The following is a 23,720-nucleotide window of genomic DNA, read 5'->3' as shown; positions in this document are numbered from 1 at the left end:
CCATAATACCAGCAAGATCCCCTCTCAAAACAAAGGGGGGCAAGCTGTGCAAGTCTACTTAAAAACAGGAAAAACTAATCTATTGTGCTAGAAACCAGAATACTGGTTATTAGGGACTCAGACGAAGTACTGATTAGGAGTGAGCATAGCATTATCATACCTTTCTGGGTACTATGGATTGAACTGTGGCCCTTCAAAATTATGCTAATGGAACGACATAACTAAATGAGGTCTTTGGGAGGCAGTGTTTAAATAAAGTGATAAATGGTGGGGTCCATAAGATGCAGTAGGTGGCCTTCTATGAAAACATAATAGAGAGCTTGCTTTCTCCCACCCACTTCTCCTCAGGCATATGTCAAGGAGAGACCATTTGTGCACAGTGATGGTAGCCACTAACAAGACCCTCACCAGCACCCAATCATGCACAAACCTCCAACTTCCAAAGCAGTAAGATAAACAATTTCAGGAGGGGGAGTTGTGTTGGGTTTTTCTTTTTGTACATTGTGCTTTGTTTTGTTCTGACAAGATCTTGTCATGTAGCTAAACTGACCTAGAAAACACAATCGTACCTCTGCCTCCAGAATGCTGGGATTACAAGCACCAAGACCAGTTCAAATTTCTGTTTAAGTCACCCAATTTTTACCTTTACCCACTGATCCATCTTATCAGCCTCAAAGAAACTTTTTGAAAGAAACAGGTAGGCAGCCGGGCCTTGGTGGCGCACACCTTTAATGCCAGCAGCACTCGGGAGGCAGAGGCAGGTGGATCTCTGTGAGTTCAAGGCCAGCCTTGTCTCCAAATCGAGTTCCAGGAAAGGCGCTAAAGCTACACAGGGAAACCCTGTCTCAAAAAAACCAAAAAAAGAAAAAGAAAAAGAAACAGGTAGGTATTAAAAATTAATGCTAACTCCTAGTAACAACTTTGAAACCAAATTCTATCCAACCTCCTTTCTGAACAGGTGAAAAGGGATATTCAAATTCTTACAAGGTCTTCCAACAGCAGCGCCTGTTTCTCACTATCACAAGGCCTGACTGAGTTCCTTAAGCTCTAGTCCTTGTAGGACACCAGGTAGTTAGTCTCCCTCTAGCCACTGCCTCCTGTCAACCTGCTTTCTATCTGACATCACTTTCCTTATACTGCTCTTGCTCAAAATCTCTCTTGGGCCCCCTCACAGGGACTGCAGTGAGACTGCTTTTCACTTTCCACATCTGATCACCAGATTTACTGTCCAAGAACATCCCTGTACATGCCCTGCCCTGGCTTCTACTTACATTTTTACCAAACAAAAACACCCACCCAAGCTCCAAACCCCTATTTCATCCTTATATTGTGAGACTGTGGGCAAGATAATTACTCCCTCTGTGACTTATCTTTAAAACTTACTCCCTCCCTGCCACATAAGTATTATTAAGGTCAATTCAAGTCTCAACCTAATACTATCCTTTAGATATAGTCGAAGTGTGCTATCCAAGAGATCAATGGCCTAAGAGCTTGGTCCCCAGTGTGGCAATATTCAGTGGTAGCAGGACCTTTTAAGAGGTTGGGCCCAGTGGGAAGCCTGTCTTCCTATCTTATCATGTGATATCTCCCTTCCTCCCTCTCCCTCTCTGCCCGTCATGATGACATGTTATGAGTCCATTTATTTTTAAAATACATAAATACATGAGTCCACTTTTGTTTACTCCATCACTATCACCCTGCTCCACTTGCACATGTCACATGCAGGTGACACAATAACCCCCAGGGCTGGTTCCCGTTCCGAATATTGATGCCTTCGCTACCTGGTGTGTTTTCTGCCTCACAGTGGGAATAATAAGCCTTGGAAAATCAGGGCTTTGAAAATGTAGCTCAGTGGTACAATGCTTACCTAGCAGGCTCAAGACCCTAGCTTTAAATTTCAGAACTATAAAAAAAAAAAATTTTTTTTTGGGGGGGTGTCTAAGCCTTTAATAACTTCCATTATCTGTAAACTAAAGCCATACATGAGGGTGCCTGCCTGTAATCCCAGCTACTCCAAAGGCTGAGGCAGGTGGTACTCAGCAATAGAGCTTGCCTAATGTGTATGAGGTCTGCGTGTGCTGTGAGACTCCATCATCTGTCCCTAGACCAGCCCCTGCCCTTCTGTACACTTTTTCCCACTACTGTACACTTCAGCCATACGACCTCCTGTTGGTTCTTCAAATACTTTCAACTCACTGGCTGCCACTGGCTTCCACAGGCACCACTTCCTCTGCATCTACAGCGCATTCATCCTTAAACATCGACGAGGTTTATCCCTTACTCCATTCAATCTCTGCTCATGGGTCTCCTTTCTGAAGAAGCTAAGACACTCCAGCTAATGCAGTCCCACTCCACCCCTCAGAAGCGCATGTCAATACCAGGCATATGTCTCTACTTGTTAATCTAGCATCTGTCTTCTAACAGGGTCCTTGAGTCTGGCATTCCTAGTGCAAGGAACAAAAAGTAATAATTTTCAGACACTCAAAATGACTGCAAGGAGGGGACCTTTAGTGGGCCTTACGGACCAACACAGGAGTTTAGAAAAGAAATTTCTGGCAGTGCTTCAGATTTTTCTGGTAATCAGCAACTATGTGTTGGGGGATTAAGCTATTTGAGTGCACTGGTGGAGAAAGTGTAGAGTGGTCTGAGGAGGCTGATAGAGCAAAGTGTGTGTGGCACAAGCATGAGGATTTGAATTTGGATCCTCGCACCCACATACAAAGCTGAGTGTGGCGGTATCAGTCTGACCCCAGCACTGAGGGAGGGACAGATACTGACTGGTAGATCCTGGTGATCCACTGTCAGCTAGTCAAGCCAATCATTAGGCTCCAGGCTCAGTGAGAGGTGCTACCTAAAAACTGCGATGGGAATGATAAACATCCAACATCTACCTCAAGCCTCTGGACCGCTGGCATCCACATACACCGGCATGCCCACCCCACACACAAGCATATCAAACACACACAGTGCAAAGCTACAAAATATTCCCAGCTTTAGGTTATTTGAGACAGAGGAGATATAGCTATGGAAAGACCATGAGGGCAAAACAAGGAAGACTCCTGCGTCTGAGCTTATTCTTTCTCCAAACCAATTATTTCTAATTGTCCACCTGATACCTGTACCTGCCTGATCTATGGGTGCCAGCAACAATTCCAGCTCTTCACCTTGGGTCCCTCTAACAGCCAATTTAACCAGAAACCATCTGCTCCCTCTCACCTGAGCCCAGACTATCTCCAAGTTTACTTCTCAGGGCTTGTGACTAGTCATACCCTCAGCTCTCCCTCTGTTCTGACCTCATGCCTTCCTCCTGATCACCTCAACAACCTCTCATTTCTTCTAACTCATTCTCCCCGTGGCCAAAGTGGCCATTCCAAAATACCTCCCATCTCAGACCCATCAGGGGCACCTTCAACCCCAACACAAGTGTTTAGACTTTGACAGAACTGCATGAGGTGCTCTGTAGACCAGACACTGCCTTGTACTGTCTTCAACTCTTCCCACCTCTACCCTGCAGTTCTCTATTCCTTGGGCACCTTATGCAGCTTCCGGCCTTACACTTCTGTACATGTCGGGTACACACATCCCCACTCCACACACAGGGAGCTCCTGCACATACTGCCAAGGCAGAGGGCAGTTCTACCTACCCAAAGGCCCTCCCTGATTATTCTGACCCTTCTATATGTTCTTCCCTAGTGGAGTAATTGTGACCATCTCTTCCTGGAAATGTCTTCCTGCAGGGGAAGGTTCCCTGGAACTTAACTATCAATCCTGAGCAGTTAAGTTTGTCACATAATAGAACATGTTTGCTAATTAAAACAACCTATAATACTAACAGACCTCTGGGTCCTCTCACTTCCTAATCTTTGCTCTGACACCTCCCCACCGACTAAATACATCTACCTTGTAGGCTCAGGGGATGGAGAGATGGCTCAGCAGTTAAAAGAGTTTACTGTCTTTTTTTTTTTTTTCCAGAACTGAGGACTGAACCCAGGGCCTTGGGCTTGCTAGGCAAGCACTCTGCCACTGAGCTAAATCCCCAACACCTCCCCCCTCTTTTTTTAAAGATTTATTTATTTATCATGCATACAGTGTTCTGCCTGTATGTCTGCCTACAGGCCAGAAGAGAGCACCAGATCCAGATCTCATTATAGATGTTTGTGAGCCACCATGTGGTTGCTGGGAACTGAACGCAGGACCTCTGGAAGAGCAGCCAGTGCTCTTAACCGCTCAAACATCTATCCAGCCAGAGTTTACTGTTCTTTAGAGGATCCCAATTCAGTTCCCAGAACCCACATCAGTGACTTACAGTTGTCTGTAACTCCAGCTCCAGGGAATATGACACTCCCTTTTGGCCTCCATGAAAACATCCACATACATAGAGTACACACAAAAACACACATGAATGGGGGGAGAGCCCAAACTCACCACAGTTCCAACTGTTCACATCTCATGGTTTTTGTACTTGCTGCTCCCGTTGCCAGAAAAATTTCTCTCTAGTCCCATGGTTTACTTTTATTTTGTTAAGGTCTCTCTTCCAATATCCCTGCCCCTTCCTCCAGTGCTAGGGATCAAACCCAGAGCCCTGCTCATAGTAGACAAGTGTTATACAGCTCTAGCCCTTTAAAACTAGTCCAGAACTATATTTTATATTTTCACGTTTATTGTTTATTTATGCGATGTCTTCCAAGCCTATAATATTAAAAACATTCATTTATTTTATATTTATTGAGCTCTACTCTATGCCAGACCTAGGTCCTAGGCACTCATGTTCTACAGGGAGAAAATAAACGATCCACAGAACAAGTCAAAGCTAAATGCTAAGAACAATTACAGCAGTGAAGACAAGGAGAGAGGCAGGTCTTACACCCCAGATGCCCCTCTAAGAAAGACTCCACGTGAGAGGACAGGCAAAGCAGACATCCAACGCAAGCGCAAAGCCCTGAAGTCAAAGCAAGCCCAGCCGCCATAGAGGGGTAGCAGACACTGTGTGGGTGAGGTTACGAAAAGCCTTACAGCTCACCACGGGAATCTTACTTTTTACTATTATTACTATTATTATTTATTGAGAAGACTGACTAGAGAGCTGGGGAATATGGAGATTCTTCAGACTGAATCTTACTTGTAGTCCAGGTTGACCTCAAACTTGAGATGCTCCTGCCTCAAATTCCTAAGTGCTAGAATTACAAGCATGCACCGGCACATTCAGCTGGGGAGTGGGGGTATGATCTGGTGAGCTCTTTAGCTGTTAGAAGCAGGAAGCCCAGATGAAAAGCTACTTCAACAATGCAACGAAGAAGTGATGGTGACTTGTGTCCTGGTGGCAAACACTGAATACAGACTGGGGGGAGTGGGAGACAGCCAATGGAGACTCAAAGGTCATTGGCCAGACCCTTCTTATATTACTAAATGAGAGAAAATGGAATGAGGGATGTAGCTCAATGAAGCCTTGGAGTCTCTCCCAAGTACAAGAGGAGGAGGAAGGAGGAAGGGGAAGGAAGGAGAAAAAGGTCAGTGGCAGGCAAATACTGCTAGACCTCACATACCCATTATCCCCACACCCAGGAAACTGAGGCAGGAGAATCTAAAGTTTAAGCAGAAAACCTGTCCCCCAAAAAAATAATTAACTAATTAATAGGCTGAAGAGTGGGGGGGGGGGGGAGAAGGGAGTTTGTTATCTTTATCCTGTTTCAGTAGGTGATCGGACAATCTGAAGTTGTTAAGCAGGCAGCTGGATAAAGGTCAGAGAGAAGAGCCTAGGCTAAAAATATAAATACAGGCTCTTAGCCTAATGCACAGGTATTTAAAGATGGTTGAGCTCAGCATAAATAAAAAAAATTAAAAATGCCCCAAGCAAACGGACAGTGGGAACAAGCGGGAAAACGATGCTTGGGTATTTTTTATGAAATAAACGAATGTTCCTGGTATGGTAACAACGGTAACAGGTTTGGAGTACGGTGCCCCCAGACAGAACACAAAATGTGTCCCCAAACAGAATACCAGCGCTGACCTTTGCCTGTGCTGAAAGCCATCTATGCGGGGTAGGGCTGGGACAGGGTCTAACACAGACTAAGCTGGCTTCAAACCCGCTCTGACAACGACACCATGCCCAGCATGCTGTGATTTTCTTTCAAAAGGGCCCCAATATAACTGGGGATCCCTTACAGAAGATAGGAAGCAGGGCACCCAGAGACAGGTGAGCCAACCGGAGTGGCAACCACTAGCATCCTGTTGGAGTCTCAGTAGAGGAGACAAGAGTCGACAGGGCTTCGCTGTCTTTACTCGAAAGAGCCATTCTCTGGCAGGATACCCCCGCCCAGAGACCGCAGCCAGGCCGGGTGACGCCGGGCAGCCGTGAGCGCGGGTGGGCGTGGCGACAGCGCACCAGTGAGGAGGACCACGCTGGGAAGAGCCTCGTCACAGCACGCGGTGAGGTGTCGCCGGCCACCGGCCGGCGTTCCCAGCTGCCTCCAGAAAGGAAGCGCGAGCCTCGTGACTACGAACTCGGGATGGGGTTCCAGCCAGCCTCGGGGTCCTGCTTCGAGGCCAGGCCCCACGTGACCGCCTGCAGCTCGCACTCCTTACCTAGCTCCGCCGCCGGTCGGCCGTCCGCTCCCGGGTGCCGCACTACGCCGCCGCCGCCGCTGCTTCTCGCGCCGCTCGCCCGCGCTTCCTGATTGGCCGCGACGGTCAGCTCCCAGAAGCCCCTGCGCGCCGCGCCGCCAAATGAACTTTATGGAGAACCGCAAGAGAGGACACGAACATGGGCGGGGCGGGGGCGGAGCCGTCGTTGCAAGTCAGTCAAAGGAGCTCCGCCCTCCTCCCCGCCCACGTGGTTGGAGTTGATGGCACTGGAAGAAGCGTTTCCGTGGTCCCCCGAGCTGGACAAATCTGCCACCCACTGTAGGTAGACACCACCTGGGGTTTGTAGACTTCCAGTCAAGTGCCAGGGCTTGTTCTAGGCTCTGAGGACACGGCGCCTTCCGCAGCAGACGGGATCCCTGACTTCAAGCGGTTCTCAGCCTGGCCAGAGAAACAGAATTAAAGTAACTGCAGGAGTAACTAACTACAAGAGCTAGGAACTGAAAAGCCAGCTAGTTGGAGAAAATGGTTGGACGGCCAGGGAAGGCTTCCTAGGTGACATTCCGACTAAAAGGTGGAAGATGAAAACACATTTCGGAGTTTTTAGGGAGAAAGCCTGTGGTTTGGCAGCCTGAACAAGCTAGTCTGCGGCTGCCCGCCCCAATAGGCCAGTAACAGAAAAGAGCAATGGTGAAAGGCAAAAGAAAGGGAGAGATTGCTTCAGTGCGGCCACTTTAGGAAGAGGGACAGAATGTGTTACAGAGATATATTAGGACCCTTCTGGAGAGTCTGGGAGGTAGAAGAAAAATCTGAAAACAGACTCAGAAGGAAACTATAGGCACTTTTGTTGGGAATTTGAGAGAAAAACCACAGAACAGGCAAGATACAGATCTCAGCAACTGCTGAGAGGAGAGACCTGGATAAGAGGAAGTTTGGAGTTAGAATTCAAAAGGGGCTGAGCGGTGGTGGCGCATGCCTTTAATGCCAGCCCTCTGGAGGCAGAGGCAGGTGGATCTCTGAGGCCAACCTGGTCTACAGAGTGAGTTCCAGAAAAGCCAGGGCTACACATAGGAAACCTGTCTTGAAAAACCAAACCAACAAACAGACCAAAAAAAAAAAAAAAAAAAAGTAGAATTCAAAAGGGGAGCAGGCTTAACTCTGTAAGCAACTGCATCAAGGACAGGACTTCTGGTGTATTTACCCCTGTATCTTACTAAGGGGCTAGCTACTCCTCCCATCTTAACAGCATGGTGCGTGCGTGCGTGCGTGTGTGCGTGCGTGCGTGCGTGCGTGTTCTGGTGCCCAAGGGCCAAAAGAGATAATCATCCCCCTGGAGCTGAAGTTACAGGTGGTTGTGAGACATGGATGCTAGGGACCAAACCCCAAAAGTCCTTTGCAAGAGCAGTATGCTAAGCCATAATATCTTTTAATTGTTAAAGAGGCAGTTTTGAAATGCATAGTATTGGACATGTCTAACCTTTCATGACACAGGCATGACATAATAATAATGTGAACACAGGCCAGGACAAAGTTGTCACCATTAATAATTCTAGTTTGGAGGATACCTACTTGAGAAAGTGTTCTCTTAAGCTTTGCCTTATATATTTAGGGAACATAAATACAATTAACATACAAAGAAGCCCACACTAATTAGCATTATAGCTGCATAGAATTTCTGTGTGCATGTGTATGTTTGTGGTATAAAGTTGCATATGTGCATGTATTTGGAGGTCAGAAGTTGATGTGGGATATCTTTATCACACTCCTCATTATTTTTTGAAACAGCATCTCTCATTGAACACGGAGCTCACCAATGGGCATAAATAGCTGATCAGTGAGCTCCAGGGTCCACCTGTCTCTGCCCCACCCCCCTTAGCGCTAGGGTTACAGAAGCTTGACACCACCTGGGGTTTGTACTTAGGCACTGGGGATCAAAACTTAGATTCTCATGTTTGCACAACTAACTAAGTCTTCTTGCAGCCCAAAAGGTTTATTCAATATTTATTACATTAATTAATGTGCCACGGTGTGTGTGTGTGTGTGTGTGTGTGTGTGTGTGTGTGTTTAGGTCCTTAGGCTTGGCAGTAGTGTCTTTAGCTGCTGAATTATCCTGCTAGCCCCAGAAATTCTGTTTTGTTTTCATTTTGTAGGTATGAGCATTTTGCATGCCTGTGTGTATGTGTTCCACATGTGTGCCGGATGCCTGCAGAGGTTAGAAGAGGGCGTTGGATCCACCGAGACTGGAATTACAGACAGTTGTGAGCCAGCATGTGGGTGCTGGGAATAGAACCTGGGTCTTCTGCAAGAGCAACAAGTGCTCTTTACCACTGAGCCAACTCTCCAGTTGTGCCCCACCAATGAGTTCTTTATAAATTAACTCAGCTTTTATTTTTCAAGCAAAATTTAGAACCTTTGGCTCTATAAGAAATGGCAAAAATCAATACTTCAGACTTCTTGCCTATGTAGGGAATGGAAGTAGTGACCACAGTAGTCATTTTCTAATTCCAACTATGTCTCATATGTACAATGATTGTAAAACTGTAAAACACTTAGTCAAGGGTTGGGGATTTAGCTCAGTGGTAGAGCGCTTGCCTAGCAAGCATAAGGCCCCGGGTTCGATCCTCAGCTCAAAAAAAAAAAAAAAAAAAAAAAAAAAACACTTAGTCAAGGCAAATAGATATTGACTAGTTTTAAATGGAGAATTACCAAAATGGCAACTTTTCCTCTGAATGGTACTGATCACAAATGGCATAAATGTCACATTTTAATTCACTGTTGAATATATTGTATGGAGTCCTGGTGCAATGCATATTATATAAAAGAAAGCATTTTGTATGTATTAAACTTGTGTGCTATTAACTGTAAACTTTTGCATAATATTTAAATAAAATTCAGATACATGGCTCGACACATTTCTTTCTAGTCACAGATACATAGGGTGTTAAATGTACTAAAATTATCTTAAAATAGATGCTTATAATAAAGTGATTATCAAAATATGAACATAAAGCTGCTTGGAGTGGTCCATGCCTTTAACCCCAGTACTTGGGAAGCAGAAGCAGGTGGAGCTCTGAGAGTTCCAGGTGAGCCTGGTCTACAGAGGGAGCTCTAGGCCAGCCTGGTCTACAGAGTGAACCCCTGTCTCCAAAACAAAACTAACTAACACAAACAGTTACTTAAGTGACCCTTCCCTGTGGGCTCTGCTTCCTGATTAGTCAAAAAGCCTGAGAAGGGCGGTGGTGGCGCACGTCTGTAATCCCAGCACTCTGCCTCGGCAGAGCCAGGCGGACCTTTGTGAGTTCAAGGCCAGCCTGGTCTACAGAACGAGATCCAGGAAAGGCACAAAGCTACACAGAGAAACCCTGTATCGAAAAAACCAAAAAAAAAAAAAAAAAAATAGGGTATTTCTTTGGGGGAGGGTGGGAAGGTGGCATGGGCTGGTGAAGGTAGCAGGGCCGTGATAGAAAAGCTTTCAGAACTTCTTTCTCTTCAATAAAGACTGAACTCATATCTTGCTGTCTGTAAAGAAGTTGTTCCTAAACTTTGAATCGCTTAAGCTCACCCACAAAGTGAGATGTGCCGTCTTCCTCCTCCCTCGGGAACATTTGCCTTTAATACCTCAGTGTCCAGCAGCCCTCGGTGCCTGACAGCTCTGACCTTATCAAACCCTTGTGCTGACTGCGGGGGACCTGAGCTCCCTTCCCTGAATCACGGCCTCGATGTAGTCTTCCTTATGCCACCCCCCACCCCTGCCATTTAAAAGTGGTTAATGCTTCCTGGCTGTAGTGGGTAGCATGCAGATAAGAATTTAACTGGTTATTTTTGAATTTCTTTTACAATAAACCAATTCTATAATCTTTAAACAAAGAAAAGCCTAAGAAATAATCAGAAACGTGAGTAGCTTTCTTGATAAAATCCTTGTCCTTAAAGCCAGCTTTTACAAATGTTTCTAAGAGCAAAATGTTTTTTATTGTTTTCGACATGGTCTCACTCTATAGCCCTGGCTGCCCTGAAACTTGCTATGCACACCAGACGAACCTCCAGCCTCTGCCTCCACTGCACCACCCTAGCTGGATTAAAGGTGTACACTACCTCACCCAGCCTGTAGCAGAGTATTTTTAAGAAAGCCTGTTCCTATAGACACAGAGAATTAGGTTCTGCTGCTACCTCAGTGCATTCGATTTTTTTACCTTGGAAAATTCCTTAGATAAATTTATATTTTTAACTAGTTCATGAAACTTTTGCATTTAGAGATGGTTATTATTTTTAAGAGATTTATTTATTTGTTTGTTTGGTTGTTTATTATGTATACAACATTCTACCTTCATGTATGCCTGCAGGCCAGGAGAGGGCACCAGATCTCATTTTAGATGGCTGTGAGCCATCATGTGGTTGCTGGAAATTGAACTCAGGACCTCTGTAAGAACAGTCAGTGTTCTTAACCTCTGAGCCATCTCCCCAGCCAACATGGTTATTTCTTAATAAAATATTTTATAGCTTTTTTCATCAAAGTGGCTTAAAGTATTTAAGGTTTTTTTTTTTTTTTTTTTTTTTTTTTTTTTTTTTTTTGGTTTTTCGAGACAGAGTTTTTCTGTAGCTTTGGAGCCTGTCTTGGACTAGCTCTGTAGACCTGGCTAGCCTCGAACTCACAGAGATCCACCTGCCTCTGCCTCCCAAGTGCTGGGATTACAGGCGTGTGCCACCACCGCTTGGCAAGTTTATTTCTTAATTATGTGTATGTGTGTGTGATCTTGTAGTACAGGTGCCTGTGAGCTGCCAGACATAGGTGCTAGGAACCAAACTCAGGTCCTCTGCAATGAGTCTAGTAGCTTCTTAATTACTGAGCCAGCCTCTTAGATTTTTTTCTTAAATATTTTCTGTGTATAAAATGTAAATGATAATTTTAATTTTAACTCTAGGGATGGGGGTGTAGCTCTATTGGTAGAGCACTTGCCTGTCAGGCATTAAGATGTGGGGTTGACACCCAGCAGTTATCAGAGTTTTTAGGGTAAAAGCCTGGGTTCAGGCTCAGTGGGAAGGAAATTCTTTCTTTACCCATTTTTGGCTCAACTGACGAAGCCTAAAAGACAGGGGAAATTATGGCTTTGGGCAAAGGAAAGGAACCCCCAGACTGGAGGTTGAACCCTCTCACCAGCTAAAAGCAAGAATTCCAGTACAATTAGGGCCACAAAGGTGCCTAAGCAGGTAAAGCCACTAGTGACCTAAGTTTGATTCCTGGGACCCACGTGACTGAAAGACAGAACTCACTCCCACAGGTTGTCCTCTGACTTTGGCATGCATGCCATGGTGCACACACACACATGTATACGCACATACACACAGAGAGATGGATAAATGTAATTAGCATTTTAGAAGAATTCCAGCACAGGCAAGCATTTGCTGTGAAGGCTGATAGTGTAAAAATAATATTCCTAGGCTGCATGTAGCTCGGTTAGAGAGTGCTTTCCTTGCACACATGGAGTTCTGATGATCTGAGTTCGATCCCTGGGCCCACTTGGTAGAAGAGAAATGGCTTCCACAAGTAGTCCTCTGACCTCCACAGGCCCACCATTGCATAAGTCCCCTCAACACACACACACACACACACACACACACACACACACACGCACACACGCATACACGCACACACACGCACACACGCATACACGCACACACGCACACACGTACACACACACACACGAAGAAACAGTTGACGCTAAGACCGGCCACTAAAATTTGTCATACATGTTTCTAACTAAGGCTCATATCCAAAATACATAAGGACCTTCTACAGTCACAAAGCTAACTCTATCAGAAATAAGCAAAAGACCAGGACTTGGAAAGAGCCTGGATAGTAAAATGCTTGTCTTTGAAATCCTAAGAGAAAAAAAAGAAGGCAGGTGTAGTCGTTTGTGCTTATCATCCCAGCTCAGCAGAGGCAGAGACAGATAGGACCCTGGGGCTCATTTGACAGCCAACCTAAGCTAACTGGGGGACTCCAGGCCACTGAGAGACCATTTTTTTACAGAACAAAGTGGAGGACTCATAAGCGTTGACTCCCAGGTCCTATGGCCTCAACAGTCAGGTGGACATGTGCATGTGCACATGTACAGAACACTCACACAAGCCTGTGCACACAGAGAGAAGGAGAATTAGCTACAATCATGAACAACAACATGCATGAGTCTCAGAGAATGAGAAGTAGAAGAAAGTAGACACAAAAGGAAGATTCCATTAACATGGAGTTCAAATGAGGCAGAGCTAATTGTTAATCTGTGGTGATGGATGTCAGAGTGGTGTCTATTTTGGAGTGGAAAGGGGGTGTTGGCTGGGAAGGGAAAGGAAGCTTCTCGGATCTGAAAATGTTCTTTCTTAATCTGGCTGCTGAGTGCATGGGTGTATTCACTTTTTAAAAATTTATTAAGCTGCACATTTAAGATCTGTGCACTTTGCCACACATATATTATTCATTATGCTACAATAAAATAGTTGTGGAATTTGAAATTGTTTCATGGCCCAGGACTTATTTCATAGCCCCGCCCCCAACTGTTTGCAGTCTGGAATTCTGATTTTCCATTTTGCTATTGCCCGCATGTACTATACCCCTTATGGAGTGCAAAGCAAGAAATATTTTGTAAAGGACAGACAGATGCCTCCCCCACCACACCGATTGCTCTCCTATCTTGAGCTGCTGCTGCCAGAGATGATTTTGTAGTGGGTGGCAGCTAATTACATAGAGCTTTGTGATCTGAGGCTGAATGATCAGCAGTATTCTCCAGGAGACATTAAAAGCTTAATAGGGAAGACTCTATCTTTGCCCTCTGCACAAGTTTAATTTCAACTGCACAAAAGGTGGTTTGACATTATCAAGGATGGCAAATGGGCTTCTGCTGAAACAGCAGCTCCTGGCAATGCAGCAGGCATGCCTGGAAGCTGGTGTGAAGGATGCCAAGAGCAAGCCCAGGCTCAGTGGAGGAGGAGTGGAAGTGTTGGGAGCATGGCTGTGTTGCTCAGAATGCTGGGGCTGCCAGGATTTAGTTGAAACAATGAGGAATTTTGCTTGCTTGCCTGCTATGGAATATTCCTTTACACTGTATGAATATATGTTGCTGTGATTGGTTTAATAAACAAGCTGACTGACCAATAGCTGAACATGATAAAATTAGGCAGGAAGGCCAAACTGAGAATGATGGGAAGGGGAAGGGTGGATTCAGAGAGATGCCAGCCAGCCAGCCACTGAGGACATGAGCCATGTGGCAAGCCCATAAGTAGAAATATGGGTTAATTTAAGTGTAAGAGTTAGCTAGTAACAAGCCTGAGCTACTGGCCAAGCACTTGTAAGCACTTGTAATATAAAGCCTCCAAGTCAATTATTTGGGAAGCTGCTGCCAGGTATTTGGAAACAGGCAGGTAAGAGAGAAATGTCTGGTTACATTCACATCATTAGAAGTCCAGCAGTGAGTATTCAGTTGACTGACTCAGGTCTTTCCATCTCTATGCTTTGCCATCTTAATGTGGACTTATCTTAAAGAAGGAAGGATGTTTCTGGTTGAAGAACCATGATAGTTCCAACCCTGTAAAACAAATGGCTCTGGACTCTGACAGGTATAAGATACATAAAGCTGTTCTCTCCAACTGGGATCTGTTAAAGAGCAGACCGCCAAAATATGTAAGTAAGTAAATACTATAGAACTCAACAATTGAGCACTAACTGTGTGTAATGTCCTGAGCTGAGAGACCTCTACAAGACTTCCCTCACTTAACACTCACAGTGACTTTTGGGGAGAAGGTTAGTCCCAGCCTCATCTCACGGGTGCAGTAAAAGGAGACTAGCAGGATTAAGTTTACTCAAGGCCGTGTTCAGAACAGAATGAGTCAAACAAGACAGGGCCATGCGCTCCATATTAATCCTAACACACCATCTCTGACCTAACACTAGCAGGAATACTTCCTACACAGCAAAGGGTGCCACAGTTCACAGGCATAATGAGTCAGAGAACTACCCTTCTCATGTTTTTCCGGAGGGAACAGACAATTATACCGCTACTCCAGAAAACTAGCAGTTTCTAAGAAGGTTAAACACACCACCCAAAACCCAGCCATTCTGCCACTACATAGTTACTTAAGAGACATGGAAACATATTTACACAGAAATGACTCTGGAAAAATGTTCGTAGCAATTTTATTTGTAACTCAAAACTGGAAACAGCTGGTTTTCCATTGGCCATCAACAAGAAACAAATGGCTGCCTCAATTGTGGAATGGCCACACAATGGACTGCTGCTACTCAGCCATGAATAAGCTGCCACCTGCTGCATCTGAGTAAGTGGGTCTCCTAAAACACTGTCAGCTGAGAGTCAGACATAAAAGAATAAGTAGTTTGTGGTTCCAATTATAGCAAGCTCAAGAATACACCAAACTAGCGTGTGGTGGTATTGTATTCCCCACAATATTGTGCACCCTAATAAACTTATCTGAGGTCAGAGAACAGACAGCCACTAGATACAGAGCCACAAATGGTGGCTAGAAAATGGGAAGAGTAAGCCATAGCAGAAGTTGGGTGGTGGTGGGGCATGCCTTTAATCCCAGCACTTGGGAGACAGAGCCAGGTGGATCTCTGTGTGTTCAAGAATACAGCCAGCATGGTGACACACGCCTTTAAACCCAGAAAGTGAACCTTTAATCACAGGGAGTGGAGGCAGAAAGGGAAAGATTATATAAGGCTTGAAGACCAGAAACTAGAAGCATTTGGCTGGAGAGGCATTTGGCTGGTTAAGCTTTTAGGCTTTGGAGCAGCACAGTTCAGCTGAGATCCATTCTGGATGAGGACTCAGAAGCTTGCAGTCTGAGGAAACAAGACCAGCTGAGGAACTGGTGAGGTGAGGTAGCTGTGGCTTGTTCTGCTTCTCTGATCTTCCAGCGTTCACCCCAATAACTGGCCTCAGGTTTGATCTTATTGATAAGAACTTTTAAGATTCATGCTACACTAGGGTTGGAGAGATGTCTCAGAGGTTAAGAGCACCAACTGCTCTTCCAGAGGTCCTGAGTTCAGTTCCCAGAAACAACATGGTGGCTCACAACCATCTGTAATGAGATCTGGCGCCCTCTTCTGTATGCATAATAAATAAATAAATCTTTTTAAAAAAAAAAAAAAAAGAAAGAAAAAATGCATTTCTTGCGTCACTGGACGCAAGGAAAAAAAAAAAGAATACACCAAACTAATCTACAGTGAAAGAGTTGAGACTATTCTGTCTTGGAAGTGTTAATGTGATTGATGTAGCCTTGTGATGAGTATGGACACAGAAGTCCATGTGTGCAAAACTTTACTGAGCTGTGCATTAGGATTTATGCGTTTTATGGCAGGAAATTGTTTCTCAGCAGAATATGGATCCTCTGGGGCCATAGCCCCGTGGCAGTATGCTTCCCCAGCATGCCTGAGGCCCTGTGGCTGTGCTCCCGCACTGCAAAATCATCAAATAAGGCGATACAGTGAGAGGAAAAAATGATTTCCTTGTATTCTTCCATCCCCTGCAACAACCCTCCCAGGCAGGCGACAAAGGTTTATTAGCATCCTGAACTCTGGGGAACTGAAGCTCCCGTGCTTAAATGCCTTGCCCACAGTTACATAGGCTGTGGTGGCAGACCAGCTGGGGCACAACGGAGGCCAGCACTCTCTGCACCAGCCAGGCCTCACAGGTGAGCTCGGCACCCGTGGTGAATTCCAGAGAAATCCTTAAAGCTTTTGCAGCCAGCCAAAATGAAGTGACTGAAATGGAAGGGAGCCCACACGCTCGTTAGTCATCAGCAGCTGACGATCAGACAGCTTCGTGAAGGGGGTAGAGTTTTCCAAATAGCTAATTGTTTTATTTGTTATTAAATATATTGACTGTCTGGTAAAAAGGAAAGAAAGAACTGTAACCATCCCACGCATGTCTCCATTGCTGCTGTTTAGAGACAGGTTTGCCAATGGCTATCAACTTTGTTTATGGCAGGTTGGGCAATTTGTCACTGATGTTGAATCTGTCAAAGAAAAGTGGTTTTGATTGACAAGGCCCTGGGGCTCCTCTCTCTTCCTTTTCAACATTCCAGATGTTATTTAAAAAAAAAAAAGTTGTCTCCACCCTCAGGAAGGCTCATCTGTGGGTGACACATGTACCCAGGGAGCTTGGGGGATGTGGTTTTGGCTTTGGTGGAAACTTTGTCTTCTTGATTGGCTCAAATTACTCTCCATTTTCAATTGCTGTCTTTCAGTGGAAGCATCTGTTTCGAGGGCCATCTGTCAAGGGCTCTCTTGTGGTTGACTATTAAATATATTTGCAGCTGATGTTTCAAGAAAAAAATGAAAAAGCATTTCGAAGAATGAAAGGAAGAACAGAAACAGACCTGTCGCCTTGACTGTGCTTAAAAATCTGAGAACTTAATTCTGTAACTCCTACGTTTAGGAGGCTGAGGCAGGAGGATTGCCATGAGTTTAGGGCCAGCATAGACTACATGTGAATTCTAGGCCTATAACATCTGACACTGCCGTGAAGGAGAAGGAGGAAGAGGAGAGAGAGGAGGAAAGGGAGAGGGAGGAGGAGAAGGAGAAAGAGAAGAAGGCGGCTTCTGCTAGGCATGATTGCATAAGCCTTTAATCCTAGCACTCAAGAGACAGAGGCAAGGGATCTAGCCTGGTCTACATAGTAAGTTCCATGCCAGCTAGAGCTACATAGAGAAACTCTGCCTCAAAAACCAAAACAAACAAACTGCATTAGTCAGAGCTCTCTAGACATATGAGTAACAAACTTATGAAATGATTGAAGTTTATTAGAATGACTTACAGGCTACAGTCCAGCTAATCCCACAATGGCTGGCTGTGAATGGAAAGTCCTAGAATCCAGTAGTTGCTCAGTCCACAAGGATGGATTTCTCATCTGGCCTTTAATATATGCTGGAATCCCAGAGAAATAAGCTCTAATGCCAGTAAAGGAATGGATAAGCTAGCAAGTCGATGGCAAGCAGGTAAAGAGCAAAAGCTTTTTTCTTTTGTATCCTTATATAGACTTCCAGCAGAAGGTATGGCCCATATTAAAGGTGTATCTTCTTTAGTCAAAATCCATATCAAAGGTGTGTGTCTTCCTACCTCAAGGGTCTAGACTAGAAGTATGTGGTGATATTTTGTGTGTGATCTAACAAATAAAGCTTGCCTGAAGATCAGAGGGCAAAGCCAGCCACTAGTAATCATAGAGGCAAGGCAGTGGTGGCACACATCTTCAATCCCAGCACTTGGGATCTCATGCCTTTGCTCCCAGTACTTGGGAGGCACATATGTCTTTAATCCCAGCACTAGGGAGATTGAGACAGGAAGTGATATGGCTGGGCAGAGAATATAAGAAATATAAGGCAGGAGGAGAAAGGAGCTTTTTCTTTTCAGGCTGAGGATTCAGTAAAGATAAGAAGTCTTTGTAGTGCTTGGCTGCTTTGCTTCTCTGACCTATCAGTTTTTACCCCAATATCTGACTCAGGGTTTTTATGATTAGACTAATTAGGACTGGTGCTACAGAAGTGGATTCACTCACTTCAAGCTAAGCAGCAAATCTCTCACAGGTGTGCCCTCCATTTCTGGATTGTAGTTCATTCCAGATATAGTCAAGTTGATGACCAAGAATAGGTCTCACACCAATCGAAACATGCTTCGTTCTATATAAACCCCAAAAGAAGTACTATCAGCAAATAAGGAATGAGGATCCCTGGTGAAAGGGATGGCATCCAGGCCTCTCATCATTCACTCTCCCTTCTTAGTGTCTATGTCTCTGCTGTTTTTGGCATTTTAAAAATTATTTTATTTTGAATTTTCTCTTTGTGTGTGTTTATGTATGTCAGTATAGGTGCCCAAGGAAGTCTTAAGAGGGCATTGGATCTCCTGGAGTTGGGGTTACAGGTGGTTGTAAGCTGCCTGACATGGGCGTAGGAATCAAACTTGGGTTAAGAACAACCACTGATCCCGTTACTCCCCTGAACGAGAGTAAAGACTATTATCTAGATTCTTTGGTCAAATTAAGCAAGCTTTATTTTCTGTCTATATTTATTTTATTTCTAAAGTAGGATCTGAGAAAATAGCATTGAACATAGGAAAAAGTGGGGCTTATTTAGCTCCCAAAACCGCAAGGCTAGGGAGGTTCCCAAGGGGTTGGGGTTACCTGGGAACTTGGCAGAACATCTCAAAATTTATTTGGCAGAACATCTCATCTTGCCAAGGTGGAGGTCAGAGTATAGGGAGGGGAATATGTCAGATTCCGTAAGATGGGTCAAGACCTGGTCAAACCCAAGTTTTACAGAAAACAGAAATGAATTTACTTCAGCCTTATAACCAGATGACTTTTAATCTTAAAATTTAATCTTAAAATGGAGTCAGGCTGGTCCATCAGTCCATCTCTCCAGCCCATGCTTTTGCATTTTTTTTTTTTTTAGTGTTTAAATTACCTGCTATTTACTATTCAGAAGGGGAAACATTTCTTTTACTTATTGATACAGTGCTGGGAATCAAATCCAGGGCCTTGTACATGCCAGGCAAGTGCTCTACCACTGAGCCATACTCCAAACTCCTGCTTTTTTCATTTGTTTGTTTGTTTGTTTGATGTCAGAAATGGAATGAGTCAAGCAGTCTAATCTGCCCCTGAGCCCTTGATCCTCCTGCCATTAACTCCTGAGTATCGGGATTACAGGCATACACCATCCATCGTGCCTAACAGAAAGATGTATTTTGTGCTTGCAGTTCAGAGATTTCGGCCCACAGTTCTTGGTCCTGTTGAGTCTGGGTCCATGGTGAGGCAGAGAATCATGGCAGAGGCCACTCACCTCCTGGTGGACAGGAAGCAGAGAGAATAAGGATCTACAGTACAGGGATAACCTTCAAAGAGACCCCTTCTTCTAGCCAGACCCAGTCCCGAAAGCATTTGCCACCTCCAAAATGGTGCCACTAGCTGGAGACCAAGCCTTCCAAACATGAGCTTGTGGGGAACATCTCACATCCAAACCATCACAGTACCCAAGAACACTTCCCTTGGATGGATTAGCTCTTTATTTCTTTTAAAAGGTTTAATTATTTGCCTCTGTGTATGTATATGTGTGTATTCATATGTGGGTATGTGTTCAGGGGTCAGAAGGGGGAGCTGGGTGTCCTCCTTTATTCCTAAGGTCTTGTTCTACTCTCTTCCTGAACCCAGTACCTGCACTTTCTCACTAGACTGGAAGCAAGGAAGCCCCAGTAATCCTTCTGTCCCTCCTCCTCAGAGCTGAGTTTATAGGCATGCTGTGGTCCCTGGGAGTGGAGGTTTGAATAAGAAGGGCCCCCATAGGCTCATATATTTGAATGCATAGTCACCAGGAAGTGGTGCTATTTAAAAGGACTAGAAGGATTAAGGGATGTGGCCTTATCTGGACTGGGTGTGGTGGTCCCCACCTTTATCGCAGTACCCAGGAGGCCGAGGCAGGTGGATTTCTGAATTTGAGGCCAGCCTTGTCTACAGAGCAAATTCTGGGACAGCCAAAGCTACAAAGAGAAACATTGTCTAGGGGTAAGGGAAAGAGGTGTGGCCTTGTTGGAGGAAGTCTGTCGCTGGAGGTGGGCTTTGAGGTTTTAAAAGTCCATGCCAAGCCCAAAGTCTGTCAGTCTTAGTCTGTCTCTCTCTCTCTCTCTCTCTCTCTCTCTCTCTCTCTCTCTTTCTGTCCTCTGTGTCTCTCTGTCTCAGTCTCTCTCTCTCTCTCTCTCTTTCTGTCCTCTGTGTCTCTCTGTCTCTGTCTCTCTCTCTCTCTCTTTCTGTCCTCTGTGTCTCTCTGTCTCAGTCTCTCTCTCTCTGTCCTCTGTGTCTCTCTGTCTCTCTCTGTCTCTGTCTCTCTGTCTCTCTCTCTTTCTGTCCTCTGTGTCTCTCTGTCTCTCTCTGTCTCTGTCTCTCTGTCTGTGTGTGTGTGTGTCTCTCTGTTCTCTCTGTGTTTCTCTGTCTCTCTCTGTCTCTCTTTGTCTCTGTCTCTCTGTCTCTGTGTGTGTGTCTCTCTCTGTTCTCTGTGTGTCTCTCTGTCTCTCTCTGTCTCTGTCTCTCTGTCTCTGTGTGTCTCTCTCTGTCTCTCTCTCTCTGCCTATGGATCAGGATGTAGTCCTCCACTACTGCTCCAGTGTCTGCCTGCATGCCGCCATGATGCTCCTGCCATGATGATAATAAACTAAACCTTAAACTATAAACAAACCATCAATTACATGCTTTCTCCTATAAAAGTTGTCTTGGGGTGGTGGTGGCACATGCCTTTAATCCTAGCACTCGGTAGGCAGAGCAAGATCCAGGAAAGGCGCAAAGCTACACAGAGAAACCCTGTCTGGGGTGGGGTGGGGGGGATAGTCATCTTGATCATGGTGTCTTCACAGCAATAGAACAGTGGCCAAGACACCTGGTTTGTTACATGGGTAGATGCTGGGATCTGAACTCCAGTCCTCACGATCACACAGTACACACTCCTAACCTCTAAACGGTCTCTCCAGCCCTTCTTTTCTTTTCCTCCTTTTTTCTTCCTTCCTTCCTTCCTTCCTTCCTTCCTTCCTTCCTTCCTTCCTTTTCTTTCCCTTGAGCTCTGCACCTGAGGTTGACCCAGCCTGGTGTCCCTGTCCTTGACCTGTTCCCTCCTCTGGAGTGATTTGGCTTTTCCCAGAGGCTAGCCCACTAGCCTGTTGTGATATCCCTCTGTCTTCTATTTAGCCTCACCTCCATTATACAGACCTGCCACGCCCACAACGGTGTCGCCTGCGTGACAAATGCCTTGGATAAGGTAGTTACGTGGGAAACGGGGGCTCGCGGCCCTCGGGTCTATGCCCCCGGCGACCCCTCATCAATCTGCCCGAATCGAGGTGCCAGGCTACACGGAACCACGCAGATCTGCTTGCAGAGGCTGGCTGGCACTCTGCCTTCTTCTCTTTGCAGCTGTAATTATTGTTGTTTCCTTGTGTATTAATTCCAAGAAGTTAACTCTTAATGTTCCTGGTGTGCCCCATAAAGAGAGTAATGATTCCTCAAAAGTGGCTTCAAGCTCTTAGGCCAACAGTTCAAGAGGGTCCCTAAAGTTTGGAGGAATTCATGAATGATTTAGAGCAGAAAGAACTTATGATTCAGAAGGACGAAGATTCTAGCCAGGAGAGAATGAAAGTAAAGGTTCAGGCACTCATAGGCAATCCACACGCGCAGCCGACAGCAGCTGCGAGGAAGCAGTTACAGGAATTAGCCATTCCTACAAGAATTATCCAGAGACAAATAAAGTTTCTCATCAAGGGTTGATGGTGGCAACCCCCTAACTTTAATCTTAGATATAATAATTATTTAGAGCCATTACCTTTTACGGGAGCTTATGACGTACATGGGAACCGATGTGTGAATCATAACGGTATAAAAACAGAATGGCATAAATTACAGTTCATGGAAAGATTAGCTAGGTACCGACCCCCCTGGTGCCTTCTCACCCATAGGTAAAGGTTAAAATATTTTCACACAAATGAAACCATGGTTAGAACAATGATGGAAAGGGTTTAATTTTGATACAGAACAAAGGTGTAGAAGGAAAACTACAGCTAGGGCCGTAATGTTCTCTGTCCGGATGAGGAACCACAAAAGAAAAAGTAAAGGCTATACTCATGAGATCTGTTAATCATTCTGAGAAAATTGTGTGACTACATTGTTGATTCTATGTCTATCACCCTACTGGCCGATTGCCATGTTTCCTCAAGTAACTGTATAAAATTCACTGCTTGGTCTGAGTAAAATTGCAGCAGCTTCACAACATACTCTCGTGTCTATGGCTGTCTGTTATTCTCCGAATCCCACTTATCCTGAGTACCTTCACCCCGTTCTCCCTCAGTCTGGTGGTCTAGCTGAGATCCAGTCCGCGGCACAGACCTATTTGGGTTTCTTTTTACAGTTCCATCTTGCTCCCCACTCCATACCTAGCTTCTGCTTGAGACTTCAAGTTGGGAAAAGAAACATCACTCTTTCCTTCAGCATCTGGCAAGATGAGCCGAGCTTTCCAGCACAAACTGGGGGCTCTGAGGATTTGCCTGCGCTTCACAGTGGCTACCAGGAAACCTCTCTCACCAGAGGGCCTGTGGCCATCACATCTGCTTAGAGACTGTCGCTGTGTCTCAGCTGCTGGGAACTGGAAGCTTACCCCTTACCTGACCCCGGGACTCTCCTTCCCTGGGGAACCTGGCAGATCTCATCCCAGTGAGTCACAGTCAGATGTAACAAAAAAAAGCCCATAGAGTCACAGAGGCAGAATCCATATTCTAAGACAGGAAAGGGCATGTCTGTAGTCAGTAGAGGTAGCAGCATCAGGCTAACTGAGGAGGAAGCCAAAATCTCAGACAGAATAGAGAGCTGCTTAAATCCTATGGCCATTGGCAAGATCAATGTCAATTTTCTAGTTATAATGAGAAAGCTTAATAATGATGGCACATGATTATGAATCTGACACTACCTTTGGGTCATTGGGGTTCATTAGACCAGTTTCTCTATTTTGTGTATTTTGCTAAACTTTTGCATAATGACACATTAAGAGATTGATGAGAGGGCTGGAGAGATGGCTCAGCGGTTAAGAGCACTGGCTGCTCTTCCAGAGGTCCTGAGTTCAATTCCCAGCAACCACATGGTGGCTCACAACCATCTGTAATGAGATCTGGTGCCTTCTTCTGGCCTGCAGGCATACATGCTGTATACATAATAAATAAATAAATCTTTTTTAAAAAAAGAGAGAGAGAGAGAGATTGATGAGAGGCAGGCGGTGGTGGCACACGCCTGTAATCCCAGCACTCGGGAGGCAGAGGCAGGTGGATCTCTGTGAGTTCGAGGCCAGCCTGGTCTACAGAGCAAGATCCAGGACAGGCTCCAAAGCTACAGAGAAACCCTGTCTCAAAAGACCAAAAAAAAATAAAAAAATAAAAAGAGAGAGATGGATAAGATAGCCAGAGATCAGTGCTTGGGAGGCTGAAGCAAGAGGATCACTTGAGCCCAGGAATTCTGGCCTACCCTGAGTAATACAGAGAACATCCTTCCCACAATTAAAAAGTAAATAAGTAGGCCGGTGGTGGTGCATGCCTTTAATCCTAGCACTCGAGAGGCAGAGGCAGG

At 45.2% G+C, this 23,720-nt stretch overlaps 2 protein-coding genes across 2 annotated transcripts in view; one reads left to right on the top strand and one right to left on the bottom strand.

Annotated features, from left to right (window-relative positions):
- The window catches only part of Nup93 (nucleoporin 93), a 104,840-nt gene extending 98,205 nt beyond the window's left edge, over positions 1-6,635 (bottom strand). The window contains exon 1 of the mRNA XM_036188510.1: positions 6,583-6,635. The gene's annotated coding sequence lies outside the window, so the exon portion shown is untranslated. The remainder of the gene's footprint in view (positions 1-6,582) is intronic.
- Positions 6,636-6,760: 125 nt separating this feature from the next.
- The window catches only part of LOC118584535 (metallothionein-1-like), a 32,748-nt gene continuing 15,788 nt past the window's right edge, over positions 6,761-23,720 (top strand). Inside the window, exon 1 of the mRNA XM_036188846.1 lies at positions 6,761-6,793. Coding sequence (XP_036044739.1) covers positions 6,761-6,793 — 33 coding nt within the window. The remainder of the gene's footprint in view (positions 6,794-23,720) is intronic.

Source organism: Onychomys torridus, chromosome 5, assembly GCF_903995425.1.
Source record: "Onychomys torridus chromosome 5, mOncTor1.1, whole genome shotgun sequence".
In the NCBI taxonomy this organism is placed as follows: Eukaryota; Metazoa; Chordata; class Mammalia; order Rodentia; family Cricetidae; genus Onychomys; species Onychomys torridus.
The sequence above is the reverse complement of the archived record's forward strand: the minus strand, read 5'-3'. Positions and strand labels throughout refer to the sequence as shown.